The 19151-nt window shown below is 38.9% G+C and overlaps 1 protein-coding gene across 5 annotated transcripts in view; it reads right to left on the reverse strand.

The window, feature by feature from the left end:
• The window catches only part of M6PR (mannose-6-phosphate receptor, cation dependent), a 79621-nt gene that overhangs the window by 49012 nt on the left and 11458 nt on the right, over positions 1–19151 (reverse strand). For 3 of the 5 annotated variants that reach the window (XM_081317598.1, XM_081317597.1, XM_081317596.1), the window contains exon 6: positions 3755–3881. In XM_081317598.1, coding sequence (XP_081173724.1) covers positions 3755–3881 — 127 coding nt within the window. Of the gene's footprint in view, positions 1–2164; positions 2249–3754; positions 3882–17492; positions 17870–19151 lie in introns of those variants that run through there. The other 2 variants (XR_014025106.1, XM_081317599.1) reach the window with 2 other exon arrangements.

A 19151-nucleotide genomic window follows, 5' to 3' on the forward strand; every position in this document is an offset into this window, starting at 1 on the left:
CGGTGGAGCGCAGGCGTCGCTTTGGAAAGACTCCGCGAGATGTGCCTTTGTAGCATGTTTCCCCTTCTTTTATATATCGAAGGTTTGAAAGGCAAGCTGCTCCCAGGGCGTAAAAGTAGAATCCAAATTCTTGTTTTTCTACTCTAAAAACTAGGTGCGTCTTATGGTCAGGTGCGTCTTATGGTCCAAAAAATACGGTATTTGCAAGGAATTGAGAGGGCCATATGCCATGAACTTGGTTTTCTTAATGTTTAGTTTCAACCCAAGTTTTGCACTCTCCTTCTTCACCCGCAACAAGAGGCTCTTTAGTTCTTCTTTGCTTTCTGCCATTAGAGTGGTATCATCTGCATATCTTAGGTTGTTGATATTTTTTCCGGCAATCTTAATTCCAACTTTTGATTCATCTAGCCCTGCTTTTCTCATGATGTGCTCTGCGTATAAATTAAATAGGCAGGGTGACAGTATACAGCCTTGCCGGATTCCTTTCCCAATTTTGAACCAATCAGTGCTTCCGTGTCCAGTTCTCACTGTTGCTTCTTGGCCCACATATAGGTTTCTCAAGAGACAAATAAGATGGTCTGGTACGCCCATCTCTTTAAGAACTTCCCACAGTTTGTTATGATCCACACAATCAAAGGCTTTAGCATAGTCAATGAAGCAGAAGTAGATGTTTTTCTGGAACTCTCTAGCTTTCTCCATGATCCAGCGTATGTTGGCAATTTGATCTCTAGTTCCTCTGCCTCTTCGAAATCCTGCCTGTACTTCTGGTAGTTCTCGATCCACATACTGCTGGAGTCTAGCTTGTAGAATTTTAAACATAACTTTACTAGCATGAGAAATGAGTGCAATGGTGCGATAGTTTGAACATTCTTTGGCACTGCCTTTCTTTGGAATTGGAATGTAAACTGATCTTTTCCAATCCTGTGGCCACTGTTGAGTTTTCCAAATTTGCTGGCAAATTGAGTGTAGCACTTTTACTGCATCGTCTTTTAAGATTTTGAATAGCTCAGCTGGAATACTGTCACCTCCACTAGCTTTGTTGTTGCTTTGCTTTTCTAAAGCCCACTTCACTTCACATTCTAGGATGTCTGGCTCGAGGTCAGTGACCACCTCATTGTAATTATCAGGGACGTTAAGCTCATTCTTGTATAGTTCTTCTGTGTAATTTTTTCACCTCTTCTTAATCTCTTCTGCCTCTGTTAGGTCCCTGCCATTTTGGTCCTTTATCATGCCCATTTTTGCATAAAACGTTCATCTCTCCAATTTTCTTGAAAAGATCTCTGGTCCTCCCTATTCTATTGTTTAGTTCTATTTCTTTGCACTGTTCATTTAAGAAGGTATTCTTATCTCTTCTAGCTATTCTCTGGAATTCTGCATTCAATTGGGCGTATCTTTCTTTTTCTCCCTTGCCTTTCACTTCCCTCCTTTTCTCAGCTATTTACAAAGCTTCCTCAGACAGCCATTTTGCTTTCTTGCATTTCTTTCTCTTTGGGATGGTTTTGGTTGCTACCTGTTGTAAAATGTTGTGAACCTCTGTCCATAGTTCTTCAGGCACTCTGTCTATCAGATCTAATTCCTTAAATCTATTTGTCACCTATACTGTATATTCAACAGGGATATGATTTAATTCATGCGTGAGTGGCCTAGTGCTTTCCCCTACTTTCTTCAGTTTAAGCCTAAACTTTGCAATGAAAAGCTCATGGTCTGAGCCACAGTCAGCTCCTGGTCTTGTTTTTACTGAGTAGAGCTTCTCCATCTTTGGCTGCAGAGCACATAGTCAATCTGATTTCTGTGTTGACCGTCTGGTGATGTCCATGTGTAGAGCCATCTCTTGGGTTGTTGGAAAAGAGTTTTTGCTATCAGCATCGTATTCTCTTGACAAAAAGGTGCTGTAGGGCTTCATAGAACCGGTCAATTTCATCCTCTTCAGTACTGGTGGTTGGGGCATAGACTTGGACTACTGTGATATTGAATGGTTTGCCTTGGATTCGAACTGAGATCATTCTGTCATTTTGAGGATTGTATCCCAGTATTGCTTTTCCTACTCTTTTATTGACTATGAAGGCTACTCCATTTCTTCTGAGGGATTCTTGCCCGCAGTAGTATACCTGATGATCATCTGAATTAAATTCACCCATTCTTGTCCATTTTAGTTCGCTGATACCTAAGATGTCGATGTTCAGTCTTGTCATCTCTTGTTTGACCACGTCCAGCTTTCCTTGATTCATGGATTTTACATTCCAGGTTCCTATGGAGAAAAAATCTTTACAGCATCAGACTTTCCTTTCACCACCAGACACATCCACAGCTGAGCGTCCTTTCGGCTTTGGCCCAGTCGCTTCATTCTTTCTGGCGCTACTAGTACTAGCCCTCTACTCTTCCCCAGTAGCATATTGGATGCCTTCCGACCTGAGGGGCTCATCTTTCAGCGTCATATCGTTTTGCCTTTTGGTACTGTCCATAGGGTTTTCATGGCAAAGATACTGGAGTGGGTTGCCATTTCCTTCTCCAGTGGATCACGTTTTGTCAGAACTCTCTGCTATGACCTGTCCGTCTTGGGTGGCCCTGCACTGCATAGTTCATAGCTTCATTGAATTATGCAAGCCCCTTTGCCACGACAAGGCAGTAATCCATGAAGGGGAGTCGTCAAGTTACAACAGTTCATTTAGTGACTGAAGTTACAACAGTACTTAAAAAAGGAACTTATGACTGTTTTTCACACTTATGGCCAAGACTCCAAGGTCTTCAGATCAAAACTGAGATGCTTGGCAATTGATTCATGTTTGTGATGGTTACAATGTCCTGGGGTCATGTGATCACCTTTTGCTACCTTCTGACCAACAAAATGGCGAAGCCAGATTCACTTAGCAACCATATTACTAACAACTGCAGTGATTCACTTAACTTTGACAAGAAAGGTCGTAAATGGACAAAATTCATTTAACAAATATCTCACTTAGCAACAGAAATTTTGGGCTCAATTGTTATTGTAAATCAAGGACTATGTGTATAAGGTCCCCTGTTAGAGCAAGGGATTGGACTAGAAGACCTCCAAGGCTCTTCCCAATCCTATTATTCTACCTTCTTTGTTCTAACTGAAAAGGCTCATTGTACATGACAAAAGCAACATCTGCAGCCTTCCTTCAAAGAATATTTCTTTCAAAGTTATACCAGGACTTTGGATCTCTGCTGTTAAGATTGATGCAGCTTTGGAAAGATAGCCCTTTCTTTATTCACCTTGTTCATTTAATAAGCTCATATTTACTTATTTGAATGAATCAAAGACAGTACAATAAAATGTACCCATAATTACAATTCTTCAAATGCTCAGTGTGAATTTATACAACACACACTTTCATCCTGATTCTTTTTTCTTGAGTCAACAACTGAGTTTCAGTCTAATAATTAGACTGGTTCATATTTATAACTGTTGCTGTTTCCCAAAGTCATATGTTCATCTTTTGCAACCTGACAAGCAAAGTCAATGGGAAAGACACATTCACTTAACAACCGAGGTTACTGGCTTATCAACTGCAGTGATTCACTCAACAACTGTGGCAAGAAAAGTCGTAAACTGCAGCAAAATTCATTTAAACGTCTCACTTAACAACAGAAATTTTGGGTTCAGTTGTGGTCATAAGTTGAGGACTACCTGTATGGTCATGCTTTACAAATGCATCACTTAGTGGTGGAAATTCCAATCCAATTGTTAACTAAAGACTATCCATATCCATATAACCTAAAATACACTTACAGCTACTAGATTGCCAAGATCTTGCCAGAAAGCAAAATGAGGAAACTGTTCCATTCCCTTTGCTCCTACTATCAGACGTTGGTAGAGGAATCCTCCAATAATGTACACTGCGATCAGTGAGAAAAACCTGAAAGAGAAAACAAATATAGTAAAAGATTCATACAAAATATAGTAGTATAAAATAAAATACAAATATATATTACCCATGGCAACTCTTGAGATACAAGATGACTACATACTAGGCCTGAACAATGATTCAGATTCACTTTCAAAATGTCGCCTTAGTTACAAATGTTGCATCTGTCTATAAATTCTTAAAAAACATGTTAAAAATGAAAAATCCCTTAGTATATGAGCCAGTGCCACAAGAAAGAAAAATAAGACTAAAATCTTTCCTAGTTATATGCAGAATAGCAAATAGCATATTCAGGCTATGTCTCTCTTTTAGTACAATTACCATTTCCTATGATAGCAGGAGATAAAGAGAATACTGAAAGAGATCAGACAATAACAGCAGTAGAAAAAAACAAACATGAATGAAGTACACTGAAGAACAAAAATCCTAAAGTTCATGTCACATATATGTAATATGTATGACAAATACATACTGTAGCAGCCAGATAATAAAAGCCCAACTGATAAATCGGTTTAACACAGAGGGGTTTTTTTAACTCAAGTTTTAATTGTCCTCCTATTACTTATTAAATGTAGCATAATGTGTAGTAGCTCTCCATCCCTACAAAGGGATGATGGCAGCACTATTACTGATACAGGGCATTCTATGCACTGGCTTGAGCTAGCTTGAGGTGGTCTGTACCCATAGAGTTACTCTGCGGTAAGAAGGGCAGCCAATAAACTTAATAAATAAAATAAATAGAGATACACATTTCATTTCATTTCATTTCATTTATTTGATTTCTATACCGCCCTTCTCCCTAGGGACTCAGGGCGGTTCACAGGGCATATATAAATAGCTATACAAAAATTAAAAGTGAATTAAACCATGCCCAATTAAAATACTACAATAATAGAATAGTAAAAACCAATTAAAAACCCATATTCCTCATCAGGCCAGACCAGCTAACTCAAACAAGTGGGTCTTCAACCCGCGACGGAAGGATCGGAGGTCCGATGCCATCCGGAGCTCAACCGGCAGTTGGTTCCATAATGCCGGAGCACCCACAGAGAAGGCCCTCCCCCTGGGGGCCACCAGTCGACATTCCCTGACCGGAGGCACCCTGAGGAGGCCCTCTCTGTGGGCACGCACAGGGCGGAGGGGAGTTGACGCCGGCAACAGGTGGTCCTCGAGGTATCCCGGACCCATGCCATGTAAGGCCTTAAAGATCATAACCAAGACCTTGAACCTCATGTATTCTCTGGGTGAAAATTCAAGAAATATATTCTGGGTGGAGGCTGAGAGTAAACAAAACAAAATGAGTATGTAGGATATACCCTGTAGACAAACGGCAGGAGCTATAGAAAAGCTGGGAAATACCTATGATTTTTCTCTGAACTAAGGGGGTATAGACAAAAATTGAAGATCTGATTTGTTGTAAACTATGTAACCAGATGTTAGTCCTCATCTGAGGTCCATAAAAGTAGGTTCAGTGGTAATCCATGTGAAAAAGTACAGAAAGCATAATTTTAATTTAAAAAATAGTAAAATAAAAATAAAATATTAATATTTTAAAAATATTAAAACAAAGAAAGGAAACATTGGGAACATATCTCAGCTCTCACTAATGGAAAAATCTATTTAGATTGTTATTTTAAAAAATAAAAAAATGAAGAGAACTATTTTCCTTTCTTTAATAAACCTTCTGGGTTGCCCAACAAACAACTTATTAGATAGAGTAAATAATAATAATAATAATAATAATAATAATAATAATAATAATAATAATAATAATAATAATAATAATAATAATAATAATAAGAAGAAGAAGAAGAAGAAGAAGAAGAAGAAGAAGAAGAAGAAGAAGAACAAGAACAAGAAGAACAAGAAGAACAAGAAGAAGAAGTTGTTGTAAGGGACCTTGGAGGTCATCTAGTCTAACCCCCTGCTAAGGCAGGAAACCCTATACCATTTCAGACAAATGGCTGTCCAATCTCTTCTTAAAAACTTCCAGTGTTGGAGCATTCTCCACTTCTGGAGGCAGGTTGTTCCACTGGTTAGTTGTTCTGTCAGGAAGTTTCTCCTTAGTTCTAGGTGGCTTCTCTCCTTGACTAGTTTCCATCCATTGCTTCTTATCCTGCTTTCAGGTGCTTTGGAGAATAGCTTGGCTCCCTCTTCTTTGTGGCAGCCCCTGAGATATTGGAACACTGCTATCATGTCACCCCTCACCCTTCTCTTCATTAAACTACACATGCCCAATTCCAGCAACCGTTCCCTATGTTTTAGCCTCCAGTCCCCCAATCATCTTTGTTGCTCTTCTCTGAACTCTTTCTAGAGTCTCGACATCTTTTTTACATCGTGGTGACCAAAAGGTGTGGCCTTACCAAGGCATTGTAAAGTGGCATTAGTACTTCACGTGATCTTGATTCTATCCCTCTGTTAATGCAGCCTAGCACTGTGTTGGCTTTTTGGCAGCTGCAGCACACTGCTGGCTCATATTTAAGTGATTGTCCACTAGGATTCCGAGATCTCTCTCACAGTTACTACTATCGAGCAAGGTACCACCTATACTATACCTGTGCATTTGATTTTTCCTGCCTAGATGTAGAACCTTACTTTTTTCACAATTGAATTTCATTTTGTTAGATAGTGCCCAGTGTTCGAGTCTGTCCAGATCCTCCTGTATCTTAAGCCTTTCTTCTGGAGTATTGGCTATTCCTGCCAGCTTGGTGTCATCTGCAAATTTGATGAGTTCCCCATCTATCCCCTCATCCAAATCGTTGATGAAGATGTTGAACAGCACTGGGCCCAGAACAGAGCCCTGGGGCACCCCACTACACACTTCCTTCCATGTAGATGCAGTTCCATTGAGGACCACAAGCTGAGTACGGCCTGTCAGCCAACTACGAATCCATCTGGTGGTGATGCTATCTAGCCCACATTTTTCTATCTTATCAAGTAGTAGGTTGTGATCTACTTTATCAAATGCCTTACTGAAGTCCAAGTAAATTATATCTACAGCATTCCTCTGGTCCACTAGTTTTGTCACTTGGTCAAAGAATGCAATAAGGTTTGTCTGGCATGATCTGTTTTTGACAAACCCATGTTGGCTTTTAGTGATAACTTTGTTCGCATCAAGGTGTTCGCTGATTTGTTGTTTGATTATCTTTTCCAGAATCTTCCCAGGTATTGAGGTCAGGCTGATAGGTCTGTAGTTTCCTGGATCTATTTTTTTCCCTTTTTTGAAGATGGAAACTACATCAGCTCTCTTCCAGTCCTCCGGTAGTTCCCCAGTGCTCCAGGATCTTTGAAAAATATAGTTCAGTGGTTCTGAGATCACGTCTGCCAGTTCCTTGAGAACCTTGGGGTATAATCCATCTGGTCCTGGTGATTTGAACTCGTCTAGGCTGGACAGGTGCTCACTTACCATTTTCTTGCCTATCTTAACTTGTGTTTCTATTCTGTTTTTTATGGCACTGGTTTTGGTAGGTTGGACTGTTTTTTCCCTTTGTGTAAAGACAGATGCAAAAAACGAGTTAAATAGTTCTGCTTTCTCCCTGTTGCTTGTCACCTTCTTGCCACTTTCCCCCACTAATGGACCAATCATTTCCTTAACTTTTTTCTTGTTTCTTATATGTTGAAAGAAGCTTTTTTTGTTATTTTTGACTTTGGTCGCAAGCCTTAGTTCATTTTGAGCCTTAGCTTCCCTCACTTCATCTTTGCAGGCTCGAGCTATTTACTGATATTCTGCCTTAGTTATGTGCCCCTCTTTCCACTTCTTATATTTGTCCTTTTTATCTTTCAGTTTATCAGAGAGTTCTTTATGCAGCCATGCTGGTTTCTTTTGAAAGCTGTTATTTTTCTTTTTCTTTTTTTTGGTATTGTGCTAGACTGGGCCTTTATTATCTCACTTTTCAAAATTTCCCAAGCTTCTTGAGTTGTTTTCCCCTTTAGGATTCTCATCCATGGAATTCTTCCCATGGTCTCTCTAAGTTTATTGAAATTAGCTCTTTTAAAGTCCAAGACTCTAGTTTGGCTGTATTCTATTGCTTGTGCTTCCATAATGTTGAATTCCAATATTGCATGATCACTTCCCCCCAAGGTTCCTGTGGCTTTGACACTTTCTATCATTTCATCTCTGTTAGTGAGAATTAAATCCAATATGGCTAATCACCTAGTTCCCTTCTCTACTTTTTGGGAGAGAAAGTTGTCTGTTAGGTTTGTCAGGAATTACATTATTTAACATTTATTTCAATTAGTACTTCTTCCTTATGAAGCTTTTTAATGTTTTCAATTTTTCAAAAAATTATTTAGATGGTACCAAAAGTGGATTTATAAATAAAAGACCAAGAAAATGCCTTGGAAAAAACGATGCTTTACTGGATGTATGAAAGAAACTGGGTGAGGTTTTAAAAATCAAAAAGAAAATACAAATGACAAATGAAAGACAATGACCTGGATAATTTTTTTATTTAATTCACAAAAGAGGCCTTGAAGAAATTTGTGCAATGGAACGAAGAATTGGAGAGAAATCAAATCCTATGACAATATGAGAATATTAAAGATTAAGATTATTAGAAATAAAAGAAAGGAATATAAAGTTATATAATATAAAAGCTCCTCTCTGAGGGAGATGGGCAATTAAGAAATATAAAATCTAAATAAATAAATAAATATTTGATCCAGATAGTTTAAAATGAAATGTTACTTGGCAATGTTTTTTGCTTGCATGTGGACTGAACAGTTGATGCTTTATGGATGTCTATAAATAAGGCGTTTTACAGAGATGGGCTGTCGGCTCTATAATATAAAAAACTAGAAGAGGGACTAGTGAACCACTGTTGAAGAAAACGAATGAAATACATTCAAGAGCCTTGGTGGAGCAGGGGGCTAATGCCTCCTTAAGTAACACCAGCTGCCTGCAATTAGTGCAGGTTTGAGTCCCACCAGGCTCAAGGTTGACTCAGCCTTCCATCCTTCTGAGGTAGGTAAAATGAGGACCCAGATTGTTGGGGGCAATAAGCTGCCTTTGTAATAATGCTGTTGGGGGGGGCGAAAGCCCTAATAAGCAGGCATATACATAGAATGAAGGCTATTGCTAAGCACATTGATTTGTGCTTTAGAGTGTAAGCCGCCCTGAGTCTTCGGAGAAGGGCGGGATATAAATGGAATTTTAAAAAAATAACAAAAAAGAATAACAAAGACTTGAAAAGAAGCATATACAATATTAATGCACAAAGAACAATTCAAAAAATCTCAGTCATATAAGACCAATGTCTTTATTGAATGTCAATTTTAAGATATTTACTAATACAGGTTGTCCTCAGGTTATAACTACTCATTCAGCAACCAGTGACAGTTACGATGACACTGGACAATTGGGACTTATGGCTGATCCTTGAAGTTGCAACTGTCACAGCACTCCACAGTCACATGCTTAGAATTTGAGTGCTTGGCAAGCAGCTTGCACTTGATCACTATTTGCTATCTTCTTACAAGCAGTCAATGGGGAAGACAGCATTGACTCTACTCTCAAGAAACCCATAGGCCATAGTACCTACCCTGACTTGCACCATATCATAGCACTCACCCACTTACCTCTCCCCCCTATCTATGCCCTTTTGGCTGTATTGTACAGCAGGGGGCTATACAGTACCAGTCTGTGGCCTGTTAGGAACCAGCCTGCATAACTGAAGGTAAGCAGTGGGCAAGTGAGAAAAGCTTCATCTGTATTTGCAGCCATTCCCCTAGCGGTAGCATCACAGCTTCAGTTCCATCTCAGATCATCAGGCAATAGATTCTCATAGGAGCGTGAACCCTACTGTAAACTGTCCATGCGGGAAATAAATCTAGGTTGCTTTCTTCTCTCCCCCCCCCCACTCCTGATCCATGGAAAAATTGTCTTCCATGAAACCAGTCCCTGGTGCCAAAAAAGTTGGGGGCTGCTGCTGTACACCATGGCTGAGATGAAGATGCTGCTGTATTCTGCAGTCCCTCCAGCTGACTTTCATTGTCATCATCTTGCCCCTGCTTTCCTGGCCACCAATGGGCTTGTTCCACTTTAACAGTCTCAGGCCACTGCCAGCTGGGAGTTATGCACGCATGCTCACTGCCATTTCCTCCCCAGTCTCCTCTACTTTATCAGTCTGTGTAGGTGTAGCAAGGCAAAGAATTTGGTGAGCATAAAAACCAATTGTCATGGCTGCATCTCATCTGGTTTCTGACCAAACCAGTGGGGCTGAGGATAGGGACCCATGTAGAGACTATATGGTCCACTGTGGCCCCAAAGATGACTGAGGCCATGGTCCTGGGACTTGCATCATTCAAGAAGTAGAATCCCTTCATAGATTGGGAGTGGAACCAGTTGAAAGTGCAGGAAAAACTTTCTGGCCTGGAAGCAGTGGTGAAAATGACAAGGAACCGCCACGAGCCACAATTGAGAAAAGCAAAAGCAGAAGTCTCAGGGAAAGCTTAGGCAGGGGAGGAGCCAGACCCATAAAATACAGGAACTTGGCCAAACTATTCAGTGAAAGGGAGTCTAAGGTACTCCCGCCCCATCGACCCACAGACTGTGCAATTGAGATCATCCCTGGAGCTAAGATGCCAAAACCTAAACTGTACTCAATGATGCCCCATGAAATGGAAGAACTCCAGTTGTTCATTGACAAGAATTTAGCCAGGGGCTTCATTCAGTAGACCAAGTCCCACATGGACACCCCTGTGCTCTTCCAAAAGAAAAAAGATGGCTCGCTTAGACTGTGCAAAGACTACAGTGGGCTTAATGCCATTGTGTGGAAAATGTGTACACCCTTCCATTGATGAAGAACTTCCTAAGCCACTTGGCCAAGGAGAGATTTTGCACCAAATTGGTTTATTACCAAGTATGGATTAAGAAGGGGGAATGAATGGAAAATGGCATGTTGGAGCAATACCTCCGCTGTTACGTGAACTACCAGCAAGACAACTGGGCTGAACTCTTACCCTTCATGAGGTTGCCTACAATAATTCATTACACAGTAGTACTGGATTCACACCATTCCAAGTGGCCACTCACCTGGACTTTGTCCCTATGCCTGAACTACTTCAGCATACCCCTCAACTGTCATTGTTAACTGATTGGATTTGAACCCTTCAGAACACCTGGTCCATGGTCTGCAAAGCACTAGATGAGGTGTGGGATGCATACACAAGACAAACCAATGAGAGGAGAGCCCCACAAAAGGAGTTTAAAGTAGGGGATAAAGTTTACTTTTCTACAAAGTTTTTGCAGTCACAGCAACTCTGCAAAAAACTTGGTCCCAAATATCTGGGCCCATTCATTATTACTAGGCTCATAAACCCAGTGACAGTTTAACTGAAATTGGCTAAGAATATTAAATGCATCCATCCAGTTTTCCATTGTAGTCTTTTAAAACCTGTCACTAACTTACCCTTGCGTCCTACCAGGAAGCCTCCCATCCTAATAGAAAAACAACATTTCAAGGTTAAGGAAATCCTTGATTCTCATTGATATTAAGGGAAAGCTTCAATATCTAACTTTATGGAAGGACTTTATCCCCTCTAAAACTGAGTGGGTTGAGGCATCCCATGTGCATTCTCCACATCTCACTCACCAATTCCATGGTAAGTACCCTAACAAACCCAAATGTCCCACCTGGATAAGATGTGCTGCTAACTATTAATGTATTTCGTTTTGTAGGACTTGACCTGTTTCTGGAGGGGCAGCAATTGTCATAGCTGCATCTCATTTACCCAAGCTTCATGAGCTGACAGCCAGACATTACCATGGAGGGGGGAGGGAAAGATTGGAATGTGAAGAAAGAGGGGAATGGAAGCCCAGCTGAGCCATGTGAGAAGCTCCAGCCAGGCAAGGTCATCAATGATATCCACAACTGGGGGCTTCTGGTTTTGATATTGCCGCGAAGCAGACGCAAGAACGGGGCTCCGTCTTTTGTGTTTGATTTCGCCCTGCTGGGGAACCCTGGAAAGGGTCGAAAGTCGGCCCCTAGAGGAGGCGAGGGGGGGAGCGGCAGCCCTCCTGTTTGATCCGAGGAAGCCCTCTAAACTGGCGGGGGAAAGACTAGCTACATTTGTGTAGTCAGTCAGAAGCTGCTGTCAACCGAAGACAACAAGCACTATCAAGCAATCTTACACCAACGTGGATGAAACTGGGTGAGACCTAAGCGTCTCTTTATGACTTTAAGACTTCTTCCTGAAAATCTACCCAAAGCAGTCCCTCCGAGGAGAGAAAGGGAATTTCCACCCCATTCCCCAGGAAAGTGGTGAATTAATTACTTGGGGAAAAAGAAGAAACCTACAAGACTAATTTGGAGTGTGTGTGTGTGTGTGTGTGTGCATATATATATATATATATATATATATATATATATATATATATATATATATATATATATATATATATATATATATATATATATATATATATATATATATATGTAAGTTTTATAAAAGGTTACAATATTATCCCATTCCCAACCCCCCCTAGACCCCCCTTCCTCCACTTCCCAAAGCTGATTACAGGGTTACAAATATATAGTAATCATAATCTAACTAACATTAATCAACTATATAAAAAAACAAATACATAATACACTTTAACCCGCCTCTAACATAATTACCAACACTCTAAAATATCCAACTTCTAGAAAAAATTTAAATTATAACAATAACAATCTAAAATTTACTCATAAGGTAAATGAAACTTTTTAGTCCCATATTTTTTCTGAATATAATCTATCCAATTTCTCCAAACCGAAATGTATCTTTCTTGTGAAAGATCCTTCAAGTAAGCAGAAATCTTAGCCATTTCTGCTAGATTTGACACTTTAAGCGTCCACTCCTCTATAGTAGGCAGACAATCCTTCTTCCAATATTGCCCTACCAATAACGTCGCAGCTGTTATCAAATTCAACATCAAATTAATTTCTTTAGTGTCACAGTCTGTAATAACACCCAATAAAAATAATTGTGGAGTAAACTTTATCTTTCTCTTTTGAATGTTCCACCAAATTTTAATCCAAAAAGCTTTTATATTTCTACAAGTCCACCAAATATGAAAATAAGTAGCATCCAAACTACCGCATCTCCAACATTTGGGCTGTAAATTGGAATACATACAAGACAGCTTTTTAGGATCCAAATGGCATCTATAAAACATTTTATAAAAATTTTCTCTTAAATTTTGGGCTTGAGTAAATTTTACATTTCTAACCCAAATTACCTCCCACACATCCAATGGAATCGGTTCTTGACTATTTTGAGCCCACTTTACCATGCAATCTTTCACCAATTCCATTTCCGAATCCAATTCTATTAAGCATTATAAATCCTCTTTATATGCGCTCAAGTTTGATCTTTGATCTGTTTTACCAAATTTTCATCCATCAACGTCAAACCAACCTTCTGATCTATCTTCCACCTAGCTTGCAATTGAGTATACTGAAACCAAGACTGTACAATATTTTCTTGTTTTAACTCGGCTAGCGACCTTAATTGCCAATCATTCCCTACCAATCTAAGTAACTGCTTATAAGGGGGTATGATGGCTTGTATGAGAAAAAAGATTTAAATATTTAAGTGTAACTAATTTTGAGAAAACCTTAACCAGTAAGAAAATTTTGAATACTGTGAGGAAAACAAATTTAAATAAGAATGTAAACAGGATTTATGATGATGCAATCAAGATGATCCCTGAAAAGGAGCTTTATATGGATGTGGTTATTATTTGCAGAAACATGAGAAAAATGTTTATATTAATTGTCATTTATTTAAATAAGAACTGAATTAATTTGAGGTTGGCTAAAGAGAATATTACTGAAAGAAGAGGAAATCAAGTAAAGTTATTATATGGACTAATTGTTATTGTTTTTTAAATACTAATCCAGACAAGATGTTTACCGAATATTAAAGTGTATGTTAAAAATCAATAAAACATGTTTTAAAAAATGTTTTCCTTTCAAATAATATACACAAAAATACAGGAAGAATCATTTGATGATCCAAATGCACTGACTTGGCAAAGGAAGAAAGCTAGAGTAAGATTGAAGGAAACAGAAGCTTTGACCTATTAGAGGGCATGGTATATTACCAATTAGATGTTTGAATATGGTTAAGAATAGATTGCTAGAAATAGAAGTATTATTATAACTAGATAGATAAGATTTGTAATCAGAATATCAGATCTTGGTATGAAAAGGGAAATAAGAATATGCTAAGAACTTTGGACTTCCGGTTTGCCGATGCGGCTGCCGCTGATGCTGGAAAGCGAGCTCCATCTTCCACATCTGATTTCACACCGCTGAGGGACCCTGGAAAGGGTCAAAAGTCGCCAACAAGCAAGGAAGGGACCCCTGCTGGATTGTGGGAGGGTGGTAGCCCTTCTTCTCAATCTGGGGCAGCCCTCCAAACTGGCAGACGAAAGACCAGCCATAGAAATATGGCCCGTCACTAGGCTGCAGACAGCCCAAGTCAAACTTATCACCAGGCACCTATAAAGCACCACGGATGAGACTGGGTGAGATCTGAACCTCTCTTCAATCCTATTTTTCTCACCGGTATAAGCTGCCCAAAGTATTTTTCCCCCTGTGGCGAGAGGGAAGGGAAATTCTATCCCACCTTCTAAAAACAGAGGCGGCTGACTATCCAGGGGAGTTTAAAATGCTGAAAGAATAACCTGATTTTAACTGGATTTCTATCTTTGTAAAATTCGAGGACTAAAAGACTTCTTATTCTTATTGGTTTTTTACTTACAAAAAGGTAAAATTAGAAAAAGGATTATAAAAATCTTGGACTTAAAAAAAATCCTAATTGGTATGGGCGACATCTTGTGGCTAAACCTGATACTACAGCCTGTTATTGCCTAAAAGAGACGGCTCGAAGCCCGGACTATAGATAAGACTTTTGCAACCTTGGCAGATATCAGCTGTTAGAAGCCCAGCTTTGTTCTATACCCAGTGACAAAACTATTTTCATTCTCTGATTGTAAAGCTTCTAATTTAACACACTACTAAGAGAACATGGATTTTTTTTTTATTTTAATTCCATTTATATCCCGCCCTTCTCCGAAGACTCAGGGCGGCTTACAAGCTTAGGAGTAGCCTTCATTCTATGTCTATGCCTGCTTATTAGGGCTTTCACACACACCCCAAGCGGCATTATTACAATGTCAGCTTAATTGCCCCCAACAATCTGGGTCCTCATTTTACCTACCTCGGAAGGATGGAAGGCTGAGTCAACCTTGAGCCTGGTGGGATGCGAACCTGCACTAATTGCAGGCAGCTGGTGTTACTTAAGGAGGCATTAGCCCACTGCTCCACCAAGATCAGGAAAAGATTTTCTTTATCTTGAAAGCAATTTATGAAACTGTTGTTACAGCTACTGATGAAATAAGAAGCTACAGAAAAGAACAAGATGTCAGCCTAGATATACGAACCACAACTTTGATTACAACTAAAGAATCAATTACACAGAATATAATAGAAGTGGAACAATCAAATACTACGATAGAAGATTCAACTGATCAACAAACACAGTTAACACTGAAAATGGAAAAGACTTTCTATATAAACCAGAAGAAACCTGAGGATCAAAAAGAAGAACAGACCGAAGGAAAGATAACCATTTCAGGACAACTACGTTGAGATGGAAAAATAGAGATGATTTGTTAGCCCTTCCCAAAAAATGGTGACAGGATGGCCTCTTTTATCTCAAATAATATATATAATAACAGAGGGAGATCTATTTGATGACTTAAAAACACGGATATGGAAGGCAAGTTGGCCAAGAAAGAAAGCTAGAATAAGGCTGAAAAAAATTGGGGTTTTGACTTATTAGTGAGGATTAAAATAGAATATACTCAAATAAATATGATGTGTTCTTTGAATACTAGACTTTGTTATGAACTGAGATAAAGAAAACTTTGGTCATTTAAAACTTGGAAGTATAAATATTAAAAGTTAAATATGAATATTGATTTGTTTATTAAGATTGAATGTAAAAGTAATTAAGATATATATGCTAAAAACCTATTGATAAATGTAATAAACATGTTTTTACTTAGCTGTTATAAAAGCTACTAGCTTAAATATGAGATAGTAGACATTAAGAGAAAAAGAGATGAAATTTAATGTTGAAATGAGAAATTTTGGTTACTAAATTTAAGACATTTGGAAATTAATAGAAAATGTTATATTGTATTATTAATTACTTGATGTAAGATGGTGAGAATTAGAATATATTCAAACAGATAAGACGTGTATCCTGAACATTAGATCTTCTGATGAATTGTGATAAAGGGAACTTTGGTTATTTAAAATTTGGGAGTTAGAAATATTAAATGTTAAATTTAAATATTAATGGGAAACTAAAAATTGGGAAAAACTACTTAGGACATTGATTGTCTAGATTGAATGGTAAACTAACTCGGATATGTATAAGTTAAAAATTATTGATAAATGTAAAAATGTTATTTTTATTTAATTGCTATAATAACAATTGCATTAGTTAACATGAGACAGTAAATACTAAGGGGAAAAGAGAGGAAATATTTAATGTAGTAGTTTGAGACTTGTACTAAAGAAACTTGTATGTTTTTGAATTATCGATTAACTCAGCCACCACATTGCTTTTTAAATACTTAAATGTAAAATTAGAAAATCAATAAACACTGAAAAAAAGAATATGCTAAGAACTTTGAATAAGGAAAGCTTTTGGTTACCCAAAAATAACTTGTTCTGAAATTATAAATATTTGGGATATTTTGAACATGGATGGGGAACTAAAATTGAAAAAAGCAGTGCAAATGCAATTAAGATATGCTTTGGTTAGAAAAGATATTCTAAACTGATATTATTGAAACTATTAGAGAAATGTGACAAATGTTGGTAGGCAATTGTATATTTACTCAAAACAATAAAAATTGTATTTGCTTAGTGTGAAAAAATGTCTATTACCAGAAGAAGAGAAGATGTACTAGAGCAAGGGTGTCAAACTGCCAGCCCACGGGCCAGTTTCATCATACTGAACCCGTGCAAACCCCTTTGCCGGTAATGCAAAAAGAGTTGCAAAACGTCACGAAATGTCACATGACGTGATGAGTTTGACACCCGTGTACTAGAGGATGTAATATTGGATTTAGTTTGAAGAAGCTTACATGTACCATGGAATCACTAATGGACTCGATCACCACATTGTCTATTAGGCACTTGATTGTAAAAATAGAAAATTAATATTTATTAAAAATGATATGCAGAACTGGGAACCGAGCACCTATTTCCTGAACAATATACAAGCACCTGATTGGACATTTCCAGATAACCAGGGGATAGCCAGGGTGGGGAAAGGGAAGAAGGAACTTTCCTTTGTCGTGTTTGTATGGGAAAACATTAGATTCAGTTTATGCTACTTTTGTAACTATTTAAACTTCAGTAAAGTATACTTTCAGCAGAACAAATGGCCAGGAATCTCTCTTTCCAAATGACTTAAGTGGGACGGTTGACACCAATTTTTAGTGGTGGGTGACAGTAGATAATGTCAGACTTTTCCCAACTTACACGTTTAGGAAATAAAGACCCTCAACTCCATTTTTTGAAGTGAAAAGTTCTTTTATTAAAGTCAAGTGGTTACAGCAAAAACAAAGCTTGATCTGAATATTCCCGTGAAAAGTCTGCAATTTTTCACTTCCTTGGGACCTTCCCCCTTGACCAGTCCATCAGAGTCCAATAATATTTCTTGAGAGGTTGGTAACTCTCTGGTGTAGTTTCACGTACAGTTCCCAGGCTTAATCCTTGATTGGCTGGTTTATTCTGGATTGACAGCTCTGGGTCCTCCTCCCTTTTCCTTACACCAGGATGCTCAATTCTTACTTCCCCAATTGCCTCCCGCATCCCTTACATTTTATGGCAGGATGCCAGTGAAGCAAAGTATGCTGAAAATGGCAGGCCTGACTTTTTGCCTCCCCCCCACAAAAAAAAACATGAGTCCTATAAAAGGAGACAAAAAAGGAGAGACATTTAGAATTCAACGGGGTTTAACTGGATATTTGTGGTGGAATTTGTGAAGAGTTGGGCATTCTGTCTCTGAGGGAGGGAAATCTTCCATGAAATTAAATATTGGATTTTCCCTCAATGTTTACAAGAATCTAAACAAACCTGTTTTGGGGACAGTCTTCTAGGAGTTTTTAAGACCTCTAGGTTTTTGTGGTCTGTCCATACCTTGAAAAGGGTCTTACTCCCTTCTAAGTGCCTCCAGGTCAGGAGTACCCAGTGTACTGCATATGCTTTTTTCCCAAACCGCCCTGCCTCTGTTAGTTTCTTGGAGGTATAAGGGTATGGCTGCAGAACCCGTTGGTCATTTTTCTGAAGCAATATGACACCCACTGCCACATCACTAGCATCTGGGGCGTTCGGGACCAGGTACTTCAGAATGGGCTTGGCTGTGAATACCACTTGGCATTCCATTGTCCATGTTAAAGGTTGAGTGTGTTCGGGTTTCTCCTCCCCTTTTGTTTTGGTGATGGGCAGAGGTATCTGGGAAGAATTGACAGTAAAAAATTGTGAACCCCAGGAGTTGCTTTCAGGTGCATGGGGGGGCCCACTTCAATATGGCTTGCACCGTCTCAGGATCCATTTCAGCCCCCTCGTGGGAGATGCAGTAGCCCAAATACACAATTTTATATTTGTGGAATTCACATTTAGAAAGCTTGGCATAGTCAGGCAGCACGGAGTTTCTTTAGCATCGCTCTGACTAGTTTTATATGCTCTAGCATAGTTTTGGAATAGAACAGAATGTCATTGAGATAAATTAAGACCACCTTATATATTCATGCAGGACTTCATTAATCAACTTCATAAAAATGGCAGGGCACCTTACAGTCCAAAAGGGAGTATGCAAAAATGAAAACATCCCAGGGGACAATTGAACTCAGTTTTCCATTCATCCCCCTCTTTAATGTGCACTCTGTAGCAGGCTTCCTGTAGGTCTAATTTTGTAAAAAAAATTTCCCTTTTGCCAAGTGGACAAGCATGTCCTTCATTAATAGCAGGGGGCAAACAAATTGCATTTAATCCGCAGTAGTCCACGTATAAATCAAGGGATACGTCCTTCTTTTCTTGGAACAGTACAGGGGCAATATGTGAGTTAGCTGGCTGGATAAACCCCCTCTGCAAGTTTTTGTCTATAAAAGTCTGGAATTTCTTGAGGTCTCTCGGGTTCATGGAGTGCAATTTAGGCTTAGTTTAGCCCCTAGTATGATTCTATGGAGTA

This window comes from Vipera berus (genome assembly GCF_964194415.1).
Source record: "Vipera berus genome assembly, chromosome: 2".
In the NCBI taxonomy this organism is placed as follows: domain Eukaryota; kingdom Metazoa; phylum Chordata; class Lepidosauria; order Squamata; family Viperidae; genus Vipera; species Vipera berus.